The sequence below is a fragment of the Sorex araneus genome, chromosome 9, assembly GCF_027595985.1.
Source record: "Sorex araneus isolate mSorAra2 chromosome 9, mSorAra2.pri, whole genome shotgun sequence".
NCBI lineage: Eukaryota > Metazoa > Chordata > Mammalia > Eulipotyphla > Soricidae > Sorex > Sorex araneus.
The window spans coordinates 47067422-47086071 of NC_073310.1; the positions used below are offsets into that span (position 1 = coordinate 47067422).

General features: G+C 48.1%; 1 protein-coding gene across 1 annotated transcript; it reads left to right on the forward strand.

Moving 5' to 3' along the window:
* The first annotated feature begins 939 nt into the window (after positions 1 to 939).
* Positions 940 to 7695, forward strand: FZD8 (frizzled class receptor 8). The gene has a single exon (XM_055147434.1). It carries the CDS (start codon positions 1837 to 1839, stop codon positions 3931 to 3933), a length of 2097 nt encoding a protein of 698 aa, XP_055003409.1. The 5' UTR covers positions 940 to 1836; the 3' UTR covers positions 3934 to 7695.
* The last annotated feature ends 10955 nt before the right edge of the window (positions 7696 to 18650 follow it).

Below are 18650 nucleotides of genomic sequence, written 5' to 3' on the forward strand. Positions count from 1 at the left end.
CCCCGGTAGGAAAGGAGGCTCTGGCAAAAACATGTGAACTTTGGACACACGTATACATGTTCCAAAAGTACGAGGCGAAGGGAAAGAATCCAGCTGCGGAGTCTCTCGTTATCTCCTATTTGTTTTTCTCCCCCCCCCCCACACACACACCCTTTTCTTTTTCCTTTTCTGTATTTTATTTGAAGGTCATTTTTCATAAGGGAAGGCAGTGCCCGCATACTTTACATCTTTTATTTCACCTAATGATCTAGAAACTTCTTCGAGATCGATACCCAGGACTCCACTCTAAGTAAGGAAAACCGCGATTCCCCCCAGGTCCCTCGGCGTAGGCGGGAGGTCGAGGTCGCGACCCTGAGTCCCGCGCGCCTCCCGGACCACCGCGGCTCCAGCCCCACTTTCCAGAATGAACTACCCCACCGTTTCCACCCTGTGCACACTCCAACACCATCGTTCTAAGAACACCGGGGACGGAGAGTCCTTTTTCGGACCTCAGCGCCCCGCCGGGTCAGGTCCCAGAGGATTCTCCCCTTTGCAGCGGGGCTTCCCCACCACCCGACCCGCAGAGGGGCGCGGGGTCCCCCCTCCCCCGTCAGCGGAGAGCAGCGGGCAGGGACGTGGCTGCTTTGAAAAGCACCTAGAAGAGGCCCCGTGAGGCATCAACCCCGTCCCAAGGCTCAAGCACAGACCCAGGGGGAATTGGCACCAAGACCTCGGACGCACTGAGCGCCGTAGGGACCCGAGTGGCGGTCAACCCCAAGGTTACCCAAACTCTCCAACCGCAGAAAGCACGCACTGTCTGGCGTGCACTCCGCGCCGCCTTAAGGAAGGCTGAGCCTTGGGAGCGAGTAGACTCCTCCCCCGCCGCCCGGCGATTGGCTCGCCCGGCCGGGGGCGGAGACCTGGTCCGCGCCGTATAAATATTCATGAGCCGGTCGGGCGGCGCGAGCGGGACCAGAGCGGTGAAGTTGGGTGAAGGGCGCTGCTCCTCCGGAGGCGGCGGCGGCAGCGGCGGCGGCGGCGGCGGGGCGCGGGCCGTGCCGCTCAGGTGTCTGCTCCGCCTTCTGGTGTGGATTTGGTGCTGCGTGGAGCCAGAACGGGACTGCCTGCGCGTCGCTGGATTGCCGGCTGGAGTGTGGCTCGGACTTTTTAACCGGAGGCGGGGTCCGTCGGTCCCCGCCGGCGGACAGACGGACCGAAGCGGGGGGTGGGAAAGAGGGCGGCGGCCTCGGCGGAGGCGGGTCTCGAACTCGGGCGGCTGGCAGCGCGGCTTCGGGGGCGGGCATGAGCCCGCGGGGGCCGAAAGGGGGCCGCGAGGGCTGACCCGGCGCGGGGAGCGGCCTGGCCCAGCCATCTTGACTGCGCACGGCGGCCCGAAAGGAAACTTGCCGCGCCGCCAGCCCCTCTGCGTGCCGGGCAAAGTCACCGTCCCCGGCGCCGCGCGGGGTAGTGGCCGCGCGCGCGCGCGGAAGAGAGAACCAGCGAGCGGGGGACGATGCGCCCGGGCCAGCCACTTGGCTCCGCCAGGGCTGAGCTCGACCGGGAGTGAGCCGGGCGGACACTCGGGGACTCGGGTGCACGCCTGCAGCCACCCTTGGCTCCCCGGAGCCGCGGAAGGGAGGTACGGACTGCCCCTGCCCGGGCTTTGGACTGCGCCGTGTGGACGCGTCCCGGGAAGGGACTAGAGTTCCCCCCCACCCCCAGACACACGGACCCTCCTCCGCGGAGAAGCAGCAGAGAAACTCGCGGGGCACCCGCCCTCCCCTTCCTGCGATTGACTCCGGGGTCCCCGGCGCTCCTCCGCGCCCCTCCTGGAGGGCCAGGGCCGAGGCGCGCAGCATGGAGTGGGGTTACCTGTTGGAAGTGACCTCGCTGCTGGCCGCCTTGGCGCTGCTGCAGCGCTCGAGTGGCGCGGCGGCCGCCTCGGCCAAGGAGCTGGCGTGCCAAGAGATCACCGTGCCGCTGTGCAAGGGCATCGGCTACAACTACACCTACATGCCCAACCAGTTCAACCACGACACGCAGGACGAGGCGGGCCTGGAGGTGCACCAGTTCTGGCCGCTGGTGGAGATTCAGTGCTCGCCCGACCTCAAGTTCTTCCTGTGTAGCATGTACACGCCCATCTGCCTGGAGGACTACAAGAAGCCCCTGCCGCCGTGCCGCTCGGTGTGCGAGCGTGCCAAGGCCGGCTGCGCGCCCCTCATGCGCCAGTACGGTTTCGCCTGGCCCGACCGCATGCGCTGCGACCGGCTGCCCGAGCAGGGCAACCCCGACACGCTGTGCATGGACTACAACCGCACCGACCTCACCACGGCCGCGCCCAGCCCGCCGCGCCGCCTGCCCCCGCCGCCCCCCGGCGAGCAGCCGCCCTCGGGCAGCGGCCACGGCCGCCCGCCCGGGGCCCGGCCCCCGTCCCGCGGCAGGGGCGGTGGCGGCGGGGACGCGGCGGCGCCCCCCGCGCGCGGCGGCGGCGGCGGCGGCGGCGGGAAGGCTCGGCCCCCTGGCGGCGGCGCGGCGCCCTGCGAGCCGGGCTGCCAGTGCCGCGCGCCCATGGTGAGCGTGTCCAGCGAGCGGCACCCGCTCTACAACCGCGTCAAGACGGGCCAGATCGCCAACTGCGCGCTGCCCTGCCACAACCCGTTCTTCAGCCAGGACGAGCGCGCCTTCACCGTCTTCTGGATCGGCCTGTGGTCAGTGCTCTGCTTCGTGTCCACCTTCGCCACCGTGTCCACCTTCCTCATCGACATGGAGCGCTTCAAGTACCCCGAGCGGCCCATCATCTTCCTGTCCGCCTGCTATCTCTTCGTGTCCGTGGGCTACCTGGTCCGCCTGGTGGCGGGACACGAGAAGGTGGCGTGCAGCGGCGGCGCGCCGGGCGCGGGCGGCGCGGGGGGCGCGGGGGGCGCGGCGGCGGCGGCGGCGGCGGGCGCGGGCGCGGCGGGCGCGGGCGCGGGCGGCCCGGGGGCCCGCGGCGAGTACGAGGAGCTGGGCGCCGTGGAGCAGCACGTGCGCTACGAGACCACCGGCCCGGCGCTGTGCACCGTGGTCTTCCTGCTCGTCTACTTCTTCGGCATGGCCAGCTCCATCTGGTGGGTGATCCTGTCGCTCACGTGGTTCCTGGCGGCGGGCATGAAGTGGGGCAACGAGGCCATCGCCGGCTACTCGCAGTACTTCCACCTGGCCGCGTGGCTGGTGCCCAGCGTCAAGTCGATCGCGGTGCTGGCGCTCAGCTCGGTGGACGGCGACCCGGTGGCGGGCATCTGCTACGTGGGCAACCAGAGCCTCGACAACCTGCGCGGCTTCGTGCTGGCGCCGCTGGTCATCTACCTCTTCATCGGCACCATGTTCCTGCTGGCCGGCTTCGTGTCCCTCTTCCGCATCCGCTCGGTCATCAAGCAGCAGGGCGGCCCCACCAAGACGCACAAGCTGGAGAAACTCATGATCCGCCTCGGGCTCTTCACTGTGCTCTACACCGTGCCCGCCGCCGTGGTGGTCGCCTGCCTCTTCTACGAGCAGCACAACCGCCCGCGCTGGGAGGCCACGCACAACTGCCCGTGCCTGCGGGACCTGCAGCCGGACCAGGCGCGCCGGCCCGACTACGCCGTCTTCATGCTCAAGTACTTCATGTGCCTGGTAGTGGGCATCACGTCGGGCGTGTGGGTCTGGTCGGGCAAGACGCTCGAGTCGTGGCGGGCCCTGTGCACCCGCTGCTGCTGGGCCAGCAAGGGCGCGGCGGTGGGTGGGGGCGCGGGCGCCGCGGCGGCAGGGGGCGCCGTCGGGCCGGGGGGCGGGGGCGGCCTGGGCGCCGGCGGGGGCGGGGGGCCGGGCGGCGGGGCGGGCTCCCTCTACAGCGACGTCAGCACCGGCCTGACGTGGCGATCTGGCACGGCCAGCTCTGTGTCTTATCCAAAGCAGATGCCATTGTCCCAGGTCTGAGGGAAGGGAGGGGGCACCCGGAAGGAAAGGGGGGCGGGGGTCCTGGAGACCCAGGGCTGCCGAGGGATCCCCGAGGGGCCCCAGGTTCCCACCCCTTCACCGTGTTGATTGCTATTAGCATGATAATGAACTCTTAATGGTATCCATTAGCTGGGACTTAAAGGACTCACTTAGAACAAAGTACCTGGCATTGAAGGCTCCAGCCCCAGCCCCCCTGGCCTTCCACTGACGTGCGCGGGGCTCTTCCCGCCAGGCGTTAACTTCTGTGCCCGGAGGAGGGTGGACTCTGCCGCGCCGTGCCAGCCCGGGTCTGGAGCCCTCTGCGGTTGCCTTGTGCGGAGCTTGAAGTCCCATCTACAGATTTCCCGGGAGAGGAACCTGCTTCTCCCCCTCGCTCTCCTGCGTCAGCGCGTCCTCCCCGTCTAGCGGAGGGGCTGCGCGACCTGACGGGCTTGCACGGTTCGGGTCTTCTTAATGACCAGGCAGATGCCTTAAACACACAAACAAACAAATGTCTTAATTGTACACCCCCAAGTAAATACGGGTTTCTTACATTAGAGGATGTATTTATATAATTATTTGTTAAATTGTGTAAAAAAAAAAGACAAACAAACGTGTAAAATATGTACATATCCAAAGATATACATACAGCCTGTACATTTTTTTTGTAAAAAGTTTAGAGGCCACCCCTGTAAGAACAAATTATAAGTATTCTATTTTGTCAATAAAATGACTTTTGATAAATGATTTAAGCATTATCCCCTCCCCCTCCCCCCCTCCTCTTCAGAGCTGTTACCCTGTAAATGTTGGCTAAGGACATGTGTCGGGCTGAGAGTGGGGCCGGTTGGGGGAGAAAGACATTTATTTTCTGGCGTCTCCTTCTGTACACTGACTTGGGTGTGGAGACCATCACCTGTCAAATTCTAGTTCTTGAGTTGTTAGCAAAGTAATTATTGTGGAACTGAAGTCGATGGGAGTTCTTGAAGCTCCCCCAAATGTGATATTTTGAAGGGTAGCTCCTTCCCCATCCGTGGATGACCACTCACCTTAGCAGATCGCTTGCTAGGCGCTGATTCCACTCAGACCTCGTGGTTTATCTTGTGTGAAAGGTTCCCAGACAACACAGTCATGGGTTGGTGATTCGGTGCACCTGGTTTTGCAGGGATCTGCCTGCCCTCCATTTCAGCAGTGCATGAGTTAACGTTTTTCTAACGCAGATGACACTTCCTACAGTATAAGTCACTCCACAATCTGGGAGTGGAGCAGGGGCTCTTTAATGGATTAAACCAACGGGTTAACATCTTAATAACCTTCCATGCTTGTGTATATCAAATGTGCTGCTTTTCCTAGAGAAAAAAGCTATTGTTCCTCTGTCAAGACTAAGCTAATTTATTTGAGCAGAAGGCTGTTGAATTAGCAGAAGAATGCTTTGGCAATTGTTGAACTTTTTACCTGTCTGCCCAGTGGCTCAGCACATCATTCCTTTAAGAGGAGCTAAATGAATAGGGTTAATCTGTAGGGAACTTGGTCTTTTGAGTTGGAAAAACTTTGATCTTTTCTCCTCTCCAAATGTGCTGTATAGTCTGAAGTTTCTTTCCCTGCTGCCCGGCTCCTCTTAGTGCAGACCAATTGGCCACCGCGGAGCCTTAAAGTTCTTCTATTAAAGGGATGTGGGACTTTTACTTTAAAAAGGAGAGCGAGGGAGAGGAAGACTTGTAACAGTTAGTGAAGCCCAGAGGCCCAAGTACGCTCAGCCTTTTAAACAGCTTTTCCCCGCATTGTTAGCCAGCCTGCTGGCAGCTAGGCATGGGTTGAAGCATTATAGAAAAGGGTTCTGAATGCCCTACAGGTGGTCTGTGCACATAATCCCCCAATTTAAAGCGTTTTCCTTTGCTGGACAATTGCATTACAAAACTCCCTTCTTTTTCGCTCCTAATTGAACCAATGAACTATTATAAACTACAAGTTTTTCTTGGGGAAAAAAAAAACCTCAGTGCCTAAATTCTATTGACTAAATTCCTGCAAGTTTTCTGAACTGGACCTTTTAAAGTACCGGAAGTTAAAGCTTCTTCAGCAGACATTTCTCTTTTTTTCAGATATTTTTATTCCTCCTGCTTGTTATTTTCTGACAGATTAGCAATAATTTAAAAGTAATTGGTAAGGTTGTGTGTTCATACTGAAAAGATAGCCCCAGGTCCCTTATTAACCTGTCAATCAAAATAAGAAATGGGCAGCTACCTTGCTAATGATGGGGGCATCAAACATTGTGGGATGGGAGAGAATTTGTGCTCTGCATCCTGCTAAGATGTTTGTTCTCTTTATTTTTCCTAATAGGAATATTTAGTGGTTTGATTTTTTTTTTAATGAATAGGATGGAAACTACTTCCTTGACTGATCTTGCTCAAGTAAGAGGCTTTTAAGAAGAGTTTCTTGGTGGAAACATTTTGCAAATCCTTCCCAGAGTCATTCTTGGTGTTAATTGGATTTTTAAAATTAGATGTGCAAGAAGAACACCTACTTGAGCTATAATGCCGATTTTAATATTTCAAGTCAGAGGCATTGTAAAATCTCCCAGAAGTTTTATTCATTAAAGAATTACTGTTTTGTAACTTTGGTGCCCAGTCTTTGACTGCTTCTAAACCACCTGGTGATTCACAGACTTGCTTATGGACTGTGCATTAGCTAGCTGTTAACTTTCCATTGCAACTATCAAGTCAAAATTTGAGGGCATTTCCTATAGTTTTTACCACCATGTTGAATGGAAAATCGCTAAGAATCCCATGCTTATTGAATTCCTTATGCACCAACATTCTCTTGAGTGGCATGATATTCCAGACAACTCTATAAACAACAGCAGCAACAACAAAACAAAACCCTGCATCTGTAATCTCCAGAAACGCATCTTTAGTGGCTGATGCTAAAGCACAAGTGCTGGTTGATTAGCCTTTGAAGCTTGAGTCCAAAAATTTGTCAAAATCCAAGTGTTATCTGCTAATGGAATTAGAAGCCCACCATTGATTTTAGGGGTGAGAGAAGAGGGTCTCTGTTTAGTCACTTACAGTGGACAAGCAACTGAGTCCCTTGCTAGAACGCCCTTTTGTGCCATGCAGGTGTGTCCTCATCCTTTATTACTCTATGAAACAAACAAGTGTTAGTTTCTGAAAATCTTGTCAAATATGGGGGGTGGGGGGAGTGAATGTGATTACTGTGTGGCAAGAAGATCAATGTAAATAAAGTCTAATATGATTTAAATGATTAGTAAAGCCAAAGCTCATTAAAATTACTTAAGAATTAGTGTGAAACACTTTCTTTTTGCTTTATGATAAATGCAATTTGAAAGTACCATAACACCAAAAAGGGGAATGTTAAGAAAGTTAAAGGAGCTAACTGTATCACCATTCCAGTTCCTTGCCCTGTGTCGAAAGTGTTGCAGACTCCTGTAATCCTTCAAGGAAATCAGGTTGTTTTGCCCAGAGCTCTGTCACACAAAGAGACTACACACTTGCAAAGCACAGGATGCAAATTATAGGTGCAAACATTTTTGAGGGAGATTCTCCAATCCCGTGTGTGAATCAGCTTTTCACATTTTGTGCTATACTGCCACCTAGTGGTATCATACAGTCCCAGGCGAATGATCCTTTTCCTTCATTATATTCATTCATTCAAAAGGACTATGACGCCACAGCGTTGATCCTGTTCCAGAAGCCTGAACAAAATTCGTATTCATAATTTTTCTAAAAATAGCCACCCAAATTGCATCTCTCATAAGAGCTAGCCCCCTCCCCTGCCCAAGATCACAGTTGAATTAAATCTTCAGTGGCTGCGCTAGAAATAGTGTTACTTTGGGTCAAAGTCCACAGATCTACTTTCTGAGTACTTTAGTATGAAAAATGGGCTTCGTGGCAGCCATAGTCAGCTCAGGGGCAGAGTACCTATCTTGCAAGTTTGTGGCTCCCTGGCAAGTTTGCTAACACCATACACAGGCACAGCAATTTGCCCACCCCAAAACAAAGCTTGCCACCTCTGTAGACCCAAATCAAGTCTGTGTGATCACACCCTCCTCTCTGTCATCTCAGCAACCATAAAGAAAAGGGGAAGGAACTTTTTAAGTGTAATAGAAGGATCCAGAGAGATAGTACAGCAGGTAAGGCTCTTCTTGCCTTGCTCGTGGTCGACCCGGGTTCAATCTCCAGCATCCCATCCCAGGTTCAATCTCCAGCATCCCATATGGTCCCCCAAGCAATGCCAGGAGTAATCCTAAATGCAGAGCCAGGAGTAAGCCCTAAGAGTGTCTGGGTGTAGCCCCAACCCAATAGGTAACTAAATAAATGAGCAGTGTGATTGTAAGAGAGTTTCTCTATCCAAACTTTTCATGGAAGAGAAATAAATACATCACAAAGAGTATTTTGAGCTGACTTTGTCAGTGGTTTGCTTATTTCATGGGCACTTCATAGTTTTCCATGTAGAAGACGATCCTCATAGTCCAGTAGACACTTCACTGCTGCTCACAGTGGTCCTGGCTTGAGGGGAAGGTAGGCTGTCCCTGTTGTCTAGCCAGGTGTGCATGGAGGACACCAAGGGTTGGAAACTGTACCGGGGTAGAAGTTCGTCCAAAGGGAAGTGAGCAAGGAGCATGTTCTCTGCAATATTCGAGACTTCTGTCGGGGGTGCACAGTGAAAACCTAGCCTTTACAGAAGGATGCAGAAAGAAAGCAGCCTCACAAAACCAAGCTCTGATGACTTCTTATCTCTGAGGATCCAGATGAATGAGAAGAACTGGTTGAGCAGGAAAGTGAGACTCTGATCAGTAGGCTGTAGTTCAAGTACATCTTAGAGACCACCTTCCACACCATGGAATTTTCAGAGGAGAGATCCCAGGGGTCATCAAGAATTTTGTTTCTCCAGAGTCAATTGGATAAAGGAGGATCTAGGAGCATGGTACAATGATAGCCTTGGGTCTTTGCATACTGAAGCAGAAGCAGAAGAGCCCCAAGCATTTGCATATTCACTGAAGCACCTCCTTCTGCCAGCCAGGAACTTGTGGAAGCCAGTTATATTATCATTTTTTCCCCAATAGGCCTCTCCCACTTCTTCTGCTACATAATCCCTACAGTCACCTCTTCATGTTTTTGTAGCCAAATTTATGGTGTCTGCATTCATCTCGTTAGTTCCAGAAGCCTATCAGATACAAGGTTCCCCATGGTTTGGCGCTCACAGGCACTGACACCCCTGAAGTCTGTGAGGCTGCCAGGACAGCTTCGGAAAAGTTTGCATGTGGCCGCCCTGGCTGGTGCCCTTGCTCTCTGCCACCTTCTCGAACAGTAAGACAGTCATTGGCCCAGTGGACATTTTCCTTGTTGATCCAAAAGGTCCCAAGGCCTAGGGCCTGTCTGCTTGTACAGTCAGGGCTACAGTGACAGGAGGATGGATCTTTGCCCTTTGCCGTTAGAGCTTAAGTAGGGGAGGACCCAGACGTGGGAAAGAACAGTCCAGTTGGACGGAGTCCTGGGGACACTGAGACATCGGGACTGGGGCTCTCCAAGGGGAGGCCTGAGACATCTCTGGGATGAGAAAACAAACCCCATATCCTGGTGTGGTCAGCTGGTTTAAGGTCACTGACCCAGAGAGAAGATGGGGTACCTAGGAAGGAACAAGAAGTCAGGGGGAAAGGATGGAGGTGAAGGAGGTAAGATCCACTCAAAGGAGGGAATTTTCGTGCTTTTCCAGGTCTGGGGAGAAGCATTATTCACAAAGGACAAAGGTCCCCATGAATGATGCCTGATTTAGCATTTAGATAAATTTAAATTATAAAAGTAATTTCTAGTTTCCCTAGTGAAACTCTTTTCAATAACACCTGGCATTAGTTCTCACCCTACCTACATACTAGAAACATTGGAGATACTTCTTCCTGCTAACCCTCCACCCCCAACCTACTTTATTATTTTATTTTAGCCACCCATAATTTATAATACTGTTAATGATGATTTCGTGCATACAACATTCTAGAACCACACTCTCCCTGAGAGTCTCTGCTTTCCTCCACCATTGTCTCAGGGTCACTGTTTTATTGTCCTTTAACCCCCCCCCAGCCCCGGCCCGATCTCCCCACACCCCAAGTGAGCTCAGGGCTATAGACCAGTTCTGAGGTTTCGTTGCCTTTGGCCATTTGTTGTTCCCTCTTTATGTCCAACATAGGGGACAGATCATTCTGTAAGGAAATACTTCTTAAAGAGACTGACTCCTGGGGCTGGAGCAGGTAGGGCGTTGCCCGGGGTCGAATCCCAGCATCCCATGTGGTCCCCTGAGCACTAGCAGGAGTAATTCCTGAGTACAGAGCCAGGAGTTACCCCTGTGCGTCGCTGAGTGTGACCCAAAAAGAAAGAAAGAAACTGACTCCTTGGCAACCCATAGACAACTGAATTAGAAATTCTAGGATGTTCTGAGAATTTATGCTTTTTGAACTCCCCTAAATGATATGCATGTGGTCAACCTTGAAAATCCATCAATGTAACTGGAGGTGGGACCATAACGGGAAAATGAAGCATCTAAATATAAAGTGACATTAAGTAAGCAAGCCAGCTGCTGTCATCCAACCTGACTAACTGCAGTGGCGGTGTTGTGGTTTTCTCTTCTTGTCACCTGGAGTAAGCAAATATTAGGGAAGAGGTTAGCAGTGCCCTCATCTGGGCCAAAGGAAGAACTTCATGCTTTGTTGTTCTAAGCTCTTTACACAAAGCAATTGGGGTAACTCGGTTTTTCCTCTCCATTGCAAAGAAGTAACAAAGAACCATGTATTTCTAAGTATGAGTCTATTATGCTAGAAACCAAAATTCAGCCTGTGAACTTAGGAAGTAACAAGTATTAAAGCCATTATTTTAAGTTCTCTTTTTATTCAGCAACTGTTACTGAAATCAGCACAGCTGAAAATAGCAGTTTACCCGGGAGTGAACTGTGACCTTCTGGGAGATTTTTATCCCCAAGACAAAGACCAGACCAAAGGTGGTTGGGCAGGGATCCTGAATTTGTCCATAATATATGTATCTCTAAGAGAAACTGGAAACTGTCTTACGTAATGCTGAAAGTTGCTTAAGTTTTAGAGTTTGGGGATAACGAGTATTTCTTGCAGAAACCTGCGCTCTCTAGAGAAGCGGCCAGACCTCACCCACAGCCCCAGAAAGTGAACTCAACTCTCTAAGCAAGATTTGAGGCATTTCTAACTCCGGGTAGTGAATAGAATTCTGGGCCATAACCGTTTCTCCTCAGCCTTATTCTGTAAGGAAAAAGTTGAGGTTCAAGCCCATAAAGGGGATAGAGGCTTTGCACCATACTCATAAATCAAATCTCTTGATGATGTTTAATGGGAACTAAAAAGAAGCTATAACTCAACTTTATCATGCTGGCTGGTCTCATTTGTATTCGATTGAATTAGAGATTTACGGGAAGTTGCAGAAAATCAGTACAACCAGTGGGGGTGTGGCACTAAGAGTATCAGCCTCTGCCCAGGCTCCCCTCTGGGTGTAGTCCTTGGCACGTTGCTCCTCGTCTCATACTATGTCTCCTCTGCTGTAAGCTGAGGAGAAGAACAGGGACTACTCCATAGAGTTGTGAAGATTCAGGACCAATGCAGTTAGAATTTAAAAAGCCAGCTACCATCATTAAAGAGTCTATATTATTAAAGAATGTTGCATACTTTTATGGCAATGAAGCACATCCTCATAAACTTCATCACCGGACTGTATTTATGGGAGTTTGTTGTTTTGTTTTATTGTGTGTGGAGAAAAAGGTAGGGATGGGGCACTGCTTCTCAGGGGATACTCCAGGATACCCCTTCCTTCTTGTTGTTGTTGTTGTTGTGTGTGTGTGTGTGTGTGTTAGAGTGGGGGGCCAAGAGGGTGGCTGTCACTCCCAGTGTGCTTGGGAATCAACCTACAGAGCATGTGGCAAGCCCTTTGAGCCATCTCTCTTGCCCCTTAATTGGCTTTTGGGGGTAAATTTCTAAAGTGCTAAATATATTCATATGGTATCTAAGCAGATATCCAGAACACTTCCATGTCAACACTGGGACTTCATGGATTAAGCAACTTTCCTTTCTCCCAGCCCCCAGCACCCAGTCCCCACCATTCTTTCTGCTTTGACCAATTTTACTACTGCTAGAGTCTTATGTGTGAAAACATAGAGGATTATCTGTTTATGACTAGTTTATTTCACTTGTCATAAGGTCCTCACGTTTTATCCATGCTGGAACATCCATCTGACAAGCTTCCTTCATTTATAAAGACTGAATAGTATCCTACTCTATTTACATCACGTTGTCTATCCATTCATACAACGATGGACTTTCCTATTGTTTTCCCTCTTGCCTACTGTGCATAATGCTGCTATGAATATGAGCAAACAAATATTTCTTTGAGGTACTGCTTTCAATCATTTTGAAAGAAGTGGGATTACTGGATCAAGTGGTAATTCAGCTTTTAACTTTTTGAGAAATTAACCCACTGTTTTCTGTATCAGGTTGCACCATTGAACACTCTCCAATAGTACTCAAGAGCTTCAATTTCTCTGTATTCTCTCCATCACTTGTCATGTTTCAGGCTTTAGTGGATACCAACCTAATGGGTGTGAAAGGATATCTCATGCATTTTTTTTGGCATTTCTCCGATGGTTAGTGATGTCAAGCTTCTCTTCATATGTTTGCTGACCATTTATGTATCATCATTAAAGAAATGTATACTCAAGTCCTTTGCCTGTTTTTAAAATGTATTCTTTTGTTCTTATTGGGCTGTGGTTCTTTGTAAGCACTGGTGATTTAACAAGTGTTTTGTACACTTATTCTTTCATTGTGTTCTGTGACATACAACTTTTTGTTTTGGGGGTTGTGGCTTTTTTGTTTTGTTCTTTTGTTGAGTTTTTGTTTATTTGTTGGTTTTGGTTTTGGTTTTGAGGCCACACTTGGATATGTTCAGGACTAGGTCAGATGTGAAGGCTGGTAAGTTGATACTGAACTTGTTTGTTAAAATCCCAGAAGAGAATTCCTGGCTCTGCTCCTGGAATGCCATGGATTGAACCCAAGCTAGCTGTGTGCAAGGCAAGCACCTTACCCACTGTACTAATGTTCTGACCCCAATATACAGAAGTTTTTAATATTGTTTATCATATGATGTAGCTTTGTTTATACATATATATTTCCTGTGCTCTGGATGTTGCATCATTGCCAAAGCTAACTTCATAAAGGCTTTTACTTTTTTTTTCCTCTGTGTGCATTTTAAAGGCAAAAGTTGAGCAGGTTGGATTCAACTAAATAAAACAGACAATTTTAAAAAGACATTTACTGTGGTTTGTTTAGGTGACAGCTGTGCACAATCTCAATAGTGTCAATGTTTTAGCTTTTGGTATAAAATCACTGCACCTTCACCCGACCCAAGTGGTTCTTGGTGTTAGCTGTGCCTTCTGCGAAATTGTCTGCACTCACTGAACTTGGTGGGCTTCAGTGAGACTTCCTTGCTGGGTTTCTAGAGTTCCTGCTGTGCCAATGGTGACTCCCTGTAGTTAGACTCTCTGGGTGACTCCGAGGGATTAGATTGGGAGTCGCTCTTTTCCTTCTCTGCCCATTTTCACCCAGTGATAGGAAGTAGAACTCTGAGCAGTACGAACTTTGCATCTACAGCAGTATGAAATTTGCAGGTAGATCTGGACACAGCTTCACCCTTTGGGAGAGTGCTGTGGACCCATTAAGATGGTCTACATAGGTCAGGTGTGGAGGCTTATAAGTTGATATCTAAAAGAGTTTGTTGGGTCGAGGAGATTGTTGGGTGGTGGAGTAGTGTGTGTAAGGCAAGGTGCTCAATCTCCACATTTCATATTCTTGCCCCCTTCACTCCACTGCCACTGAGAATAGCACTAGTGGCCCCCAAGTGCCACTAGTTACGGCCTCAGTTTTTTAAAAAAATGTAAGAAGATTTTAAGTGATGGGGGACAAAGGAAGGGCATGGTAGACCCAAAGAAAGGCATCATTTTACAAAGTTACATCATGTTTGCTATAAAAGGAAATCATGAGTCCATCTCAGCAGTGTTTTTGGTTAATTTGAAAAGCAGAAGCTGCTGATAGGACAGAGATGCTCAGACACCCCTTCCGAGGTTCTGGCTTCGGAGAACTGAAAATCTCTTAGAGTTCTACGTCCACATTCTGTGCTTATAAATGAAGGTATAAAAGCAGGTGATTGATGTTATATCCTCTGAGCACATTCTAGTCTGGCCTGTCTGGCCTCATTGAACCTCTGTTTCAAAACACCCATCATATACCAAGCCTTTGAATGTGTTACTACCTCTGCCTAGAAGGTCGTTTTCTACTAGCAAACCCCTTTTCTTGGCAAATCTTTTTTATCTATCTAAGTTTTTTATTGTTTCTACCATTTGTTCAGGTATCATTCCATAGTTAGAGGGCATACTTTTCAGACATGCATCCTTAGAAGTCAGCATGTGTATGTATGCAACCTTCAACTCACCACCAAACCTCCAACTGTACCCTTCACTACACAACTGATCTTGTTCATCCAAATTGTCAGTTCCTTTCTCCTTGCCATATGGTAGCCATTAATTGGTCTTTTGGTCTAAAAAAAATCCCTTGTTTTTATTTAGTGCATCTATTTGTACATACCATGCAAGAGTGAAATTCTCTGTTATCTTTCTCCATCTGATTTTACTCTATAAACACAATACCCTCTAGGTTAAGACTGTTTCAAATAGCAAGCTTCATCTCTGTTAATAACTGATACCTTATTGTCTACAGATATCATAGTTTCTTTATCCAGTCATCTGTCATGGGTATAAGGTTGTTTCCAGCCCTTGTCCATAATAAATACTGCAATGAACACAGATAGGCCTATAACTTTTCAGATCAGTGTTTCTGTATTGGATGGTAAATGCCAATAAGAGGAGAACCAGATCCCCTGGAGTTTCTATTTTTAATTCTTTGAGTAAATTTTGCAGTGCTTTATGTAATTAAAGCAGTGACACTCCACCCGTAGGGTGCAAGGGTTCCAGTTCTCCATAGCCTTCCTCACTGTTGCCTCAAGCTCAGACACTGGCTTATTTTTACATCAAGCATCTAGCAAGCCCTCACAATGAGGATTTTGTACAGAACTCTTCCTTCCCTTCAGACACTTCCTTTGCGGGGCAGAGAACTTGGCTTGCTCGAAGTCAACCCAGATTCAGTCCCCAGAATCCCATATGGTTCTCTGAGCACTACCAGAAGTGATTTATGAATGCAGAACAAGGAGTAATCCCTGGGCTTCCCTGGGTATGACCCCCCCTCTCTCTCTCTCTCACACACACACACACACACACACACACACACACAATGGGTAGGGAGTTTGCCTTGCACAGGGCCAACCCAGGTTCGATTCCCAGCATCCCATATGGTCCCCTGAGCACCGCCAGGAATAATTCCTGAGTGTAGAGCCAGGAGTATCCCTGTGAATTGCTGGGTATGACCTAAATGTAAAAAAAAAAAAAAAAAAAAAAAACAACTTGGGATCTAGAGAGATGACACCAGACCTGGTTTAGCATAAAAATAAATTCACAGACCTATAATCTCAATTCTATAAGATTGTTAAGTGACTGTTTTCAGTTATACAATGAGAGACTCTTCCATTTCAGTAACAAATGAAAATTTGATTATTCCACACTACCTTCTTTGAAAACTCTAAGGCCAAAAGGGCAAATGACATGAAAGTGTTAACATCAGTAATACTCTGGGAAATTACAGTACCACTTTGGAATGATAGGGTGAGAAAAATAAAGTATGTGGCTATGCACTAGCATTGAGTTTCTCCTATTTTTTTGTTATGTGCTTCTTGAGCTCAAAAACCACAGTTATATATACATTAGTTTCTTATTATCACTTATTGGATGTATTTATTTCTTATTGCCACACTGACAAACAACTACAAACTTCATGACTTAAAACAACACAGACTTATTTATCTTGCAATTGTACAAGATGGATCTGACTGAGCCAAAATAAAGATGTCAATAGTGATATTAATTATATACCTTTTGGAGGCTCTGAGGAAGAACCTGTGTGTTTGCTGTTTCTAGAGATACCCACATGCGTTTGTTGATAGCCCCTTTCAGCAACCACATCATTCCCACCTCTGCTTCTGAAAGAACATCTCTGGTCCCCCACCCTGTGTAAATACACAAAAAGGGGGGAATACAGCAGGCTCTATCTCTCTCCCTCTGCCTGCGTTCGGTAGTCTCGAGACGCTCCCCCCACCCACCCCAGGGAGGTTGATGGCGATGAGGAGGCAAAGGAAGGAATGGGAGCCAGGCTGGTTGGTCTCAGTTGCAGTTCATTCCATTCCCATCTCCATTCTCCTCTGATTCTCCTCCTGCTTCTTCCTCCCCCATGCTACTTCATTCTCCTTCTCCTCTCCATCTGGACCTCAATCTGGCTTCTCCGGATCTTGCACCCCCAGCCCACTCTTACAGCCTAGTTAAATCCCCCAGCATGCATGGTTGGGGCTTACATATAGGTGTGGTCACAATCAATAGGGGTAAAGTTCTTTCCCTAGGGGGATGCTGCTTCTAGGACAGGTTCTCTTTCAGCAGGACGACCCACCCAAAGGCCGAATCCCATGGGTGTGTTTCTCCTCTCCTTATCCAACTAACATTTAAGCATTCATAATATTAACCATTTTGTATGGACACAGTAAGAGATACATTAAGCTTATAGAACTGCTCTCCTGGAGTCATCTCAATCTCAGACTACAGTGCTCAGGCCAGATTAATCTTTCCTATCCCTAGCAGGGTCCTAGTCTCATCATTGCTTTCGGATCATGACAGCATTTGTCCATGATCAAACTCTTAACTTATAGTTAAGAATCGTGGCACTTTGGCCTGGCCCATTTCAATGCCAGGGTAGCTCACAGCTTGTCCTTTCAGTCCCTTGTCGGGCCCCTGCTTTTGGGGTGCTAGGAACTAAGGGCAACTGAGGCTTAAGTCGAGAAAGCAGATGCCCAGGAATGAATAATATTTGAAGCCAATTAAATCCCAAATTACAAAGCATAATATTGTCTTCCTTTGTCCATACAAAAAGGACATTGCTTTAAACTAGAGAAGAAAGACAATATTTCACTCATACACATAAAATCATAGATTTCTGAAGAATCTGACCTTACAAATTAACAGAGTCTGATTAGGGGGGAAAGGTGATAGACCGGTTGGGGAAGAAAGCGTAGAGAGGAGTTTACAGATAAACACAGTGTAATGGAAGTGCCTCGGGAGCTCTGTGATAAACCTAAGCTTCCTGTGGCAAGGGGAACAGGACATACCAATGTTGTCTTAAAATGTTTAGAGATTATTACCAGATAAACCTAAACTCTTTGTGGCAAGGGGGAAAGGACAAGCCAATTATATCTTACACCACCCTCCTTCTATCACATATAAGGATTTGTTATTACATTGTGCTCACTCTGATTGTCCAGAATAGGAGACAATCCCATCTTAAGATCCTGACATTTACAGAGTCACTTTTGCCATAACAGATAACAGATTCACAGTTTAAGGCATTAGGACAGGGATGTATTTTTGGGGTATGAGGTGGAGGTATTATTCTGTCTACCATACAGATAGAATGTAGAGTTACAAAATCTGCAGATACTTTGCTATGAAAATGATCTTGAAAGTGTGTCTTCATTTAAAAAAAATAAAATTATAGTGGTTTTCATATTTTTTGAAGCTATGTATTTAGGCCATTTAAAAAAGGAGAATTAACCCTTGAACTTATCCAGTCACAACTATGTTGACTCATTCATTCATTTATCTAATCATTTGTTCATCAATTTGCCACTGATCCATTCTATGTATTCTATGTATTCCCTTTTCGCACTTTATCTATGTATGCCCTTAATTTTAGTATCTAGCAAAATTAATTAGGGTTTACTGTAATAATAAGCAAAATTACCAAAATAATCACCAAATTCTCAGTGACTTTAATACAACAACAAAAATAATGTACTACTTAATTCTTGTCTAGCATGTGTTGGTAAAAACCTTCTATTTCCCTTTGGTGCTTGAAAACCTAGGTTAGTAAAAACTTTTTCTTGTTTTTGTTTTTGGGTCATACCCAGAGATGTTCAGGTGTAGGATGACATTACTTTGCCCTTTCCCTCCTTGCCACAAGTAGCTTGTCCCGTTTTACCCTGAGTTTAGACTTACCCCAGTCTCACCCATCAAGGTGTTCCCGAATCTCTTCCATCCCTTTGTTTAGCTATAATCACTTCTCCATGCTCTCTTCCCCAAAAGAGTTAATCCTCGGTTTTCCCTTAATCCGACTCTGCTAATTTGCAAGGTCAGACCTTCCTAGGATACTGAATTTATATTATATAAGTTAATATTGCCTTTCTCTTCTTCTTGTGCCTTTTGAATAATTTACTTTAAAGCTATGACTGTTTTGTATAGACACAAGAAGACAATATTATGTTTTTATAACTTGGGAATTAATTGGCCTCAAATATTATTCCCTCCCGGGCCTCTGCTTTCTCCACTTAAGCCTCAGTTGCCCTCAGCTCCTAGCACCCCAAAGTAGGGTCCCCGACGTGGGACAGGAAGGATCCAGGGCAAGCGGTGAGTTATGTGCTACCCTGGCATCGAGATGGGCCTGGCCAAAGTGCCTAATTCTTAACTATAAGTTAAGAGCTTGATCATAGACAAATGCT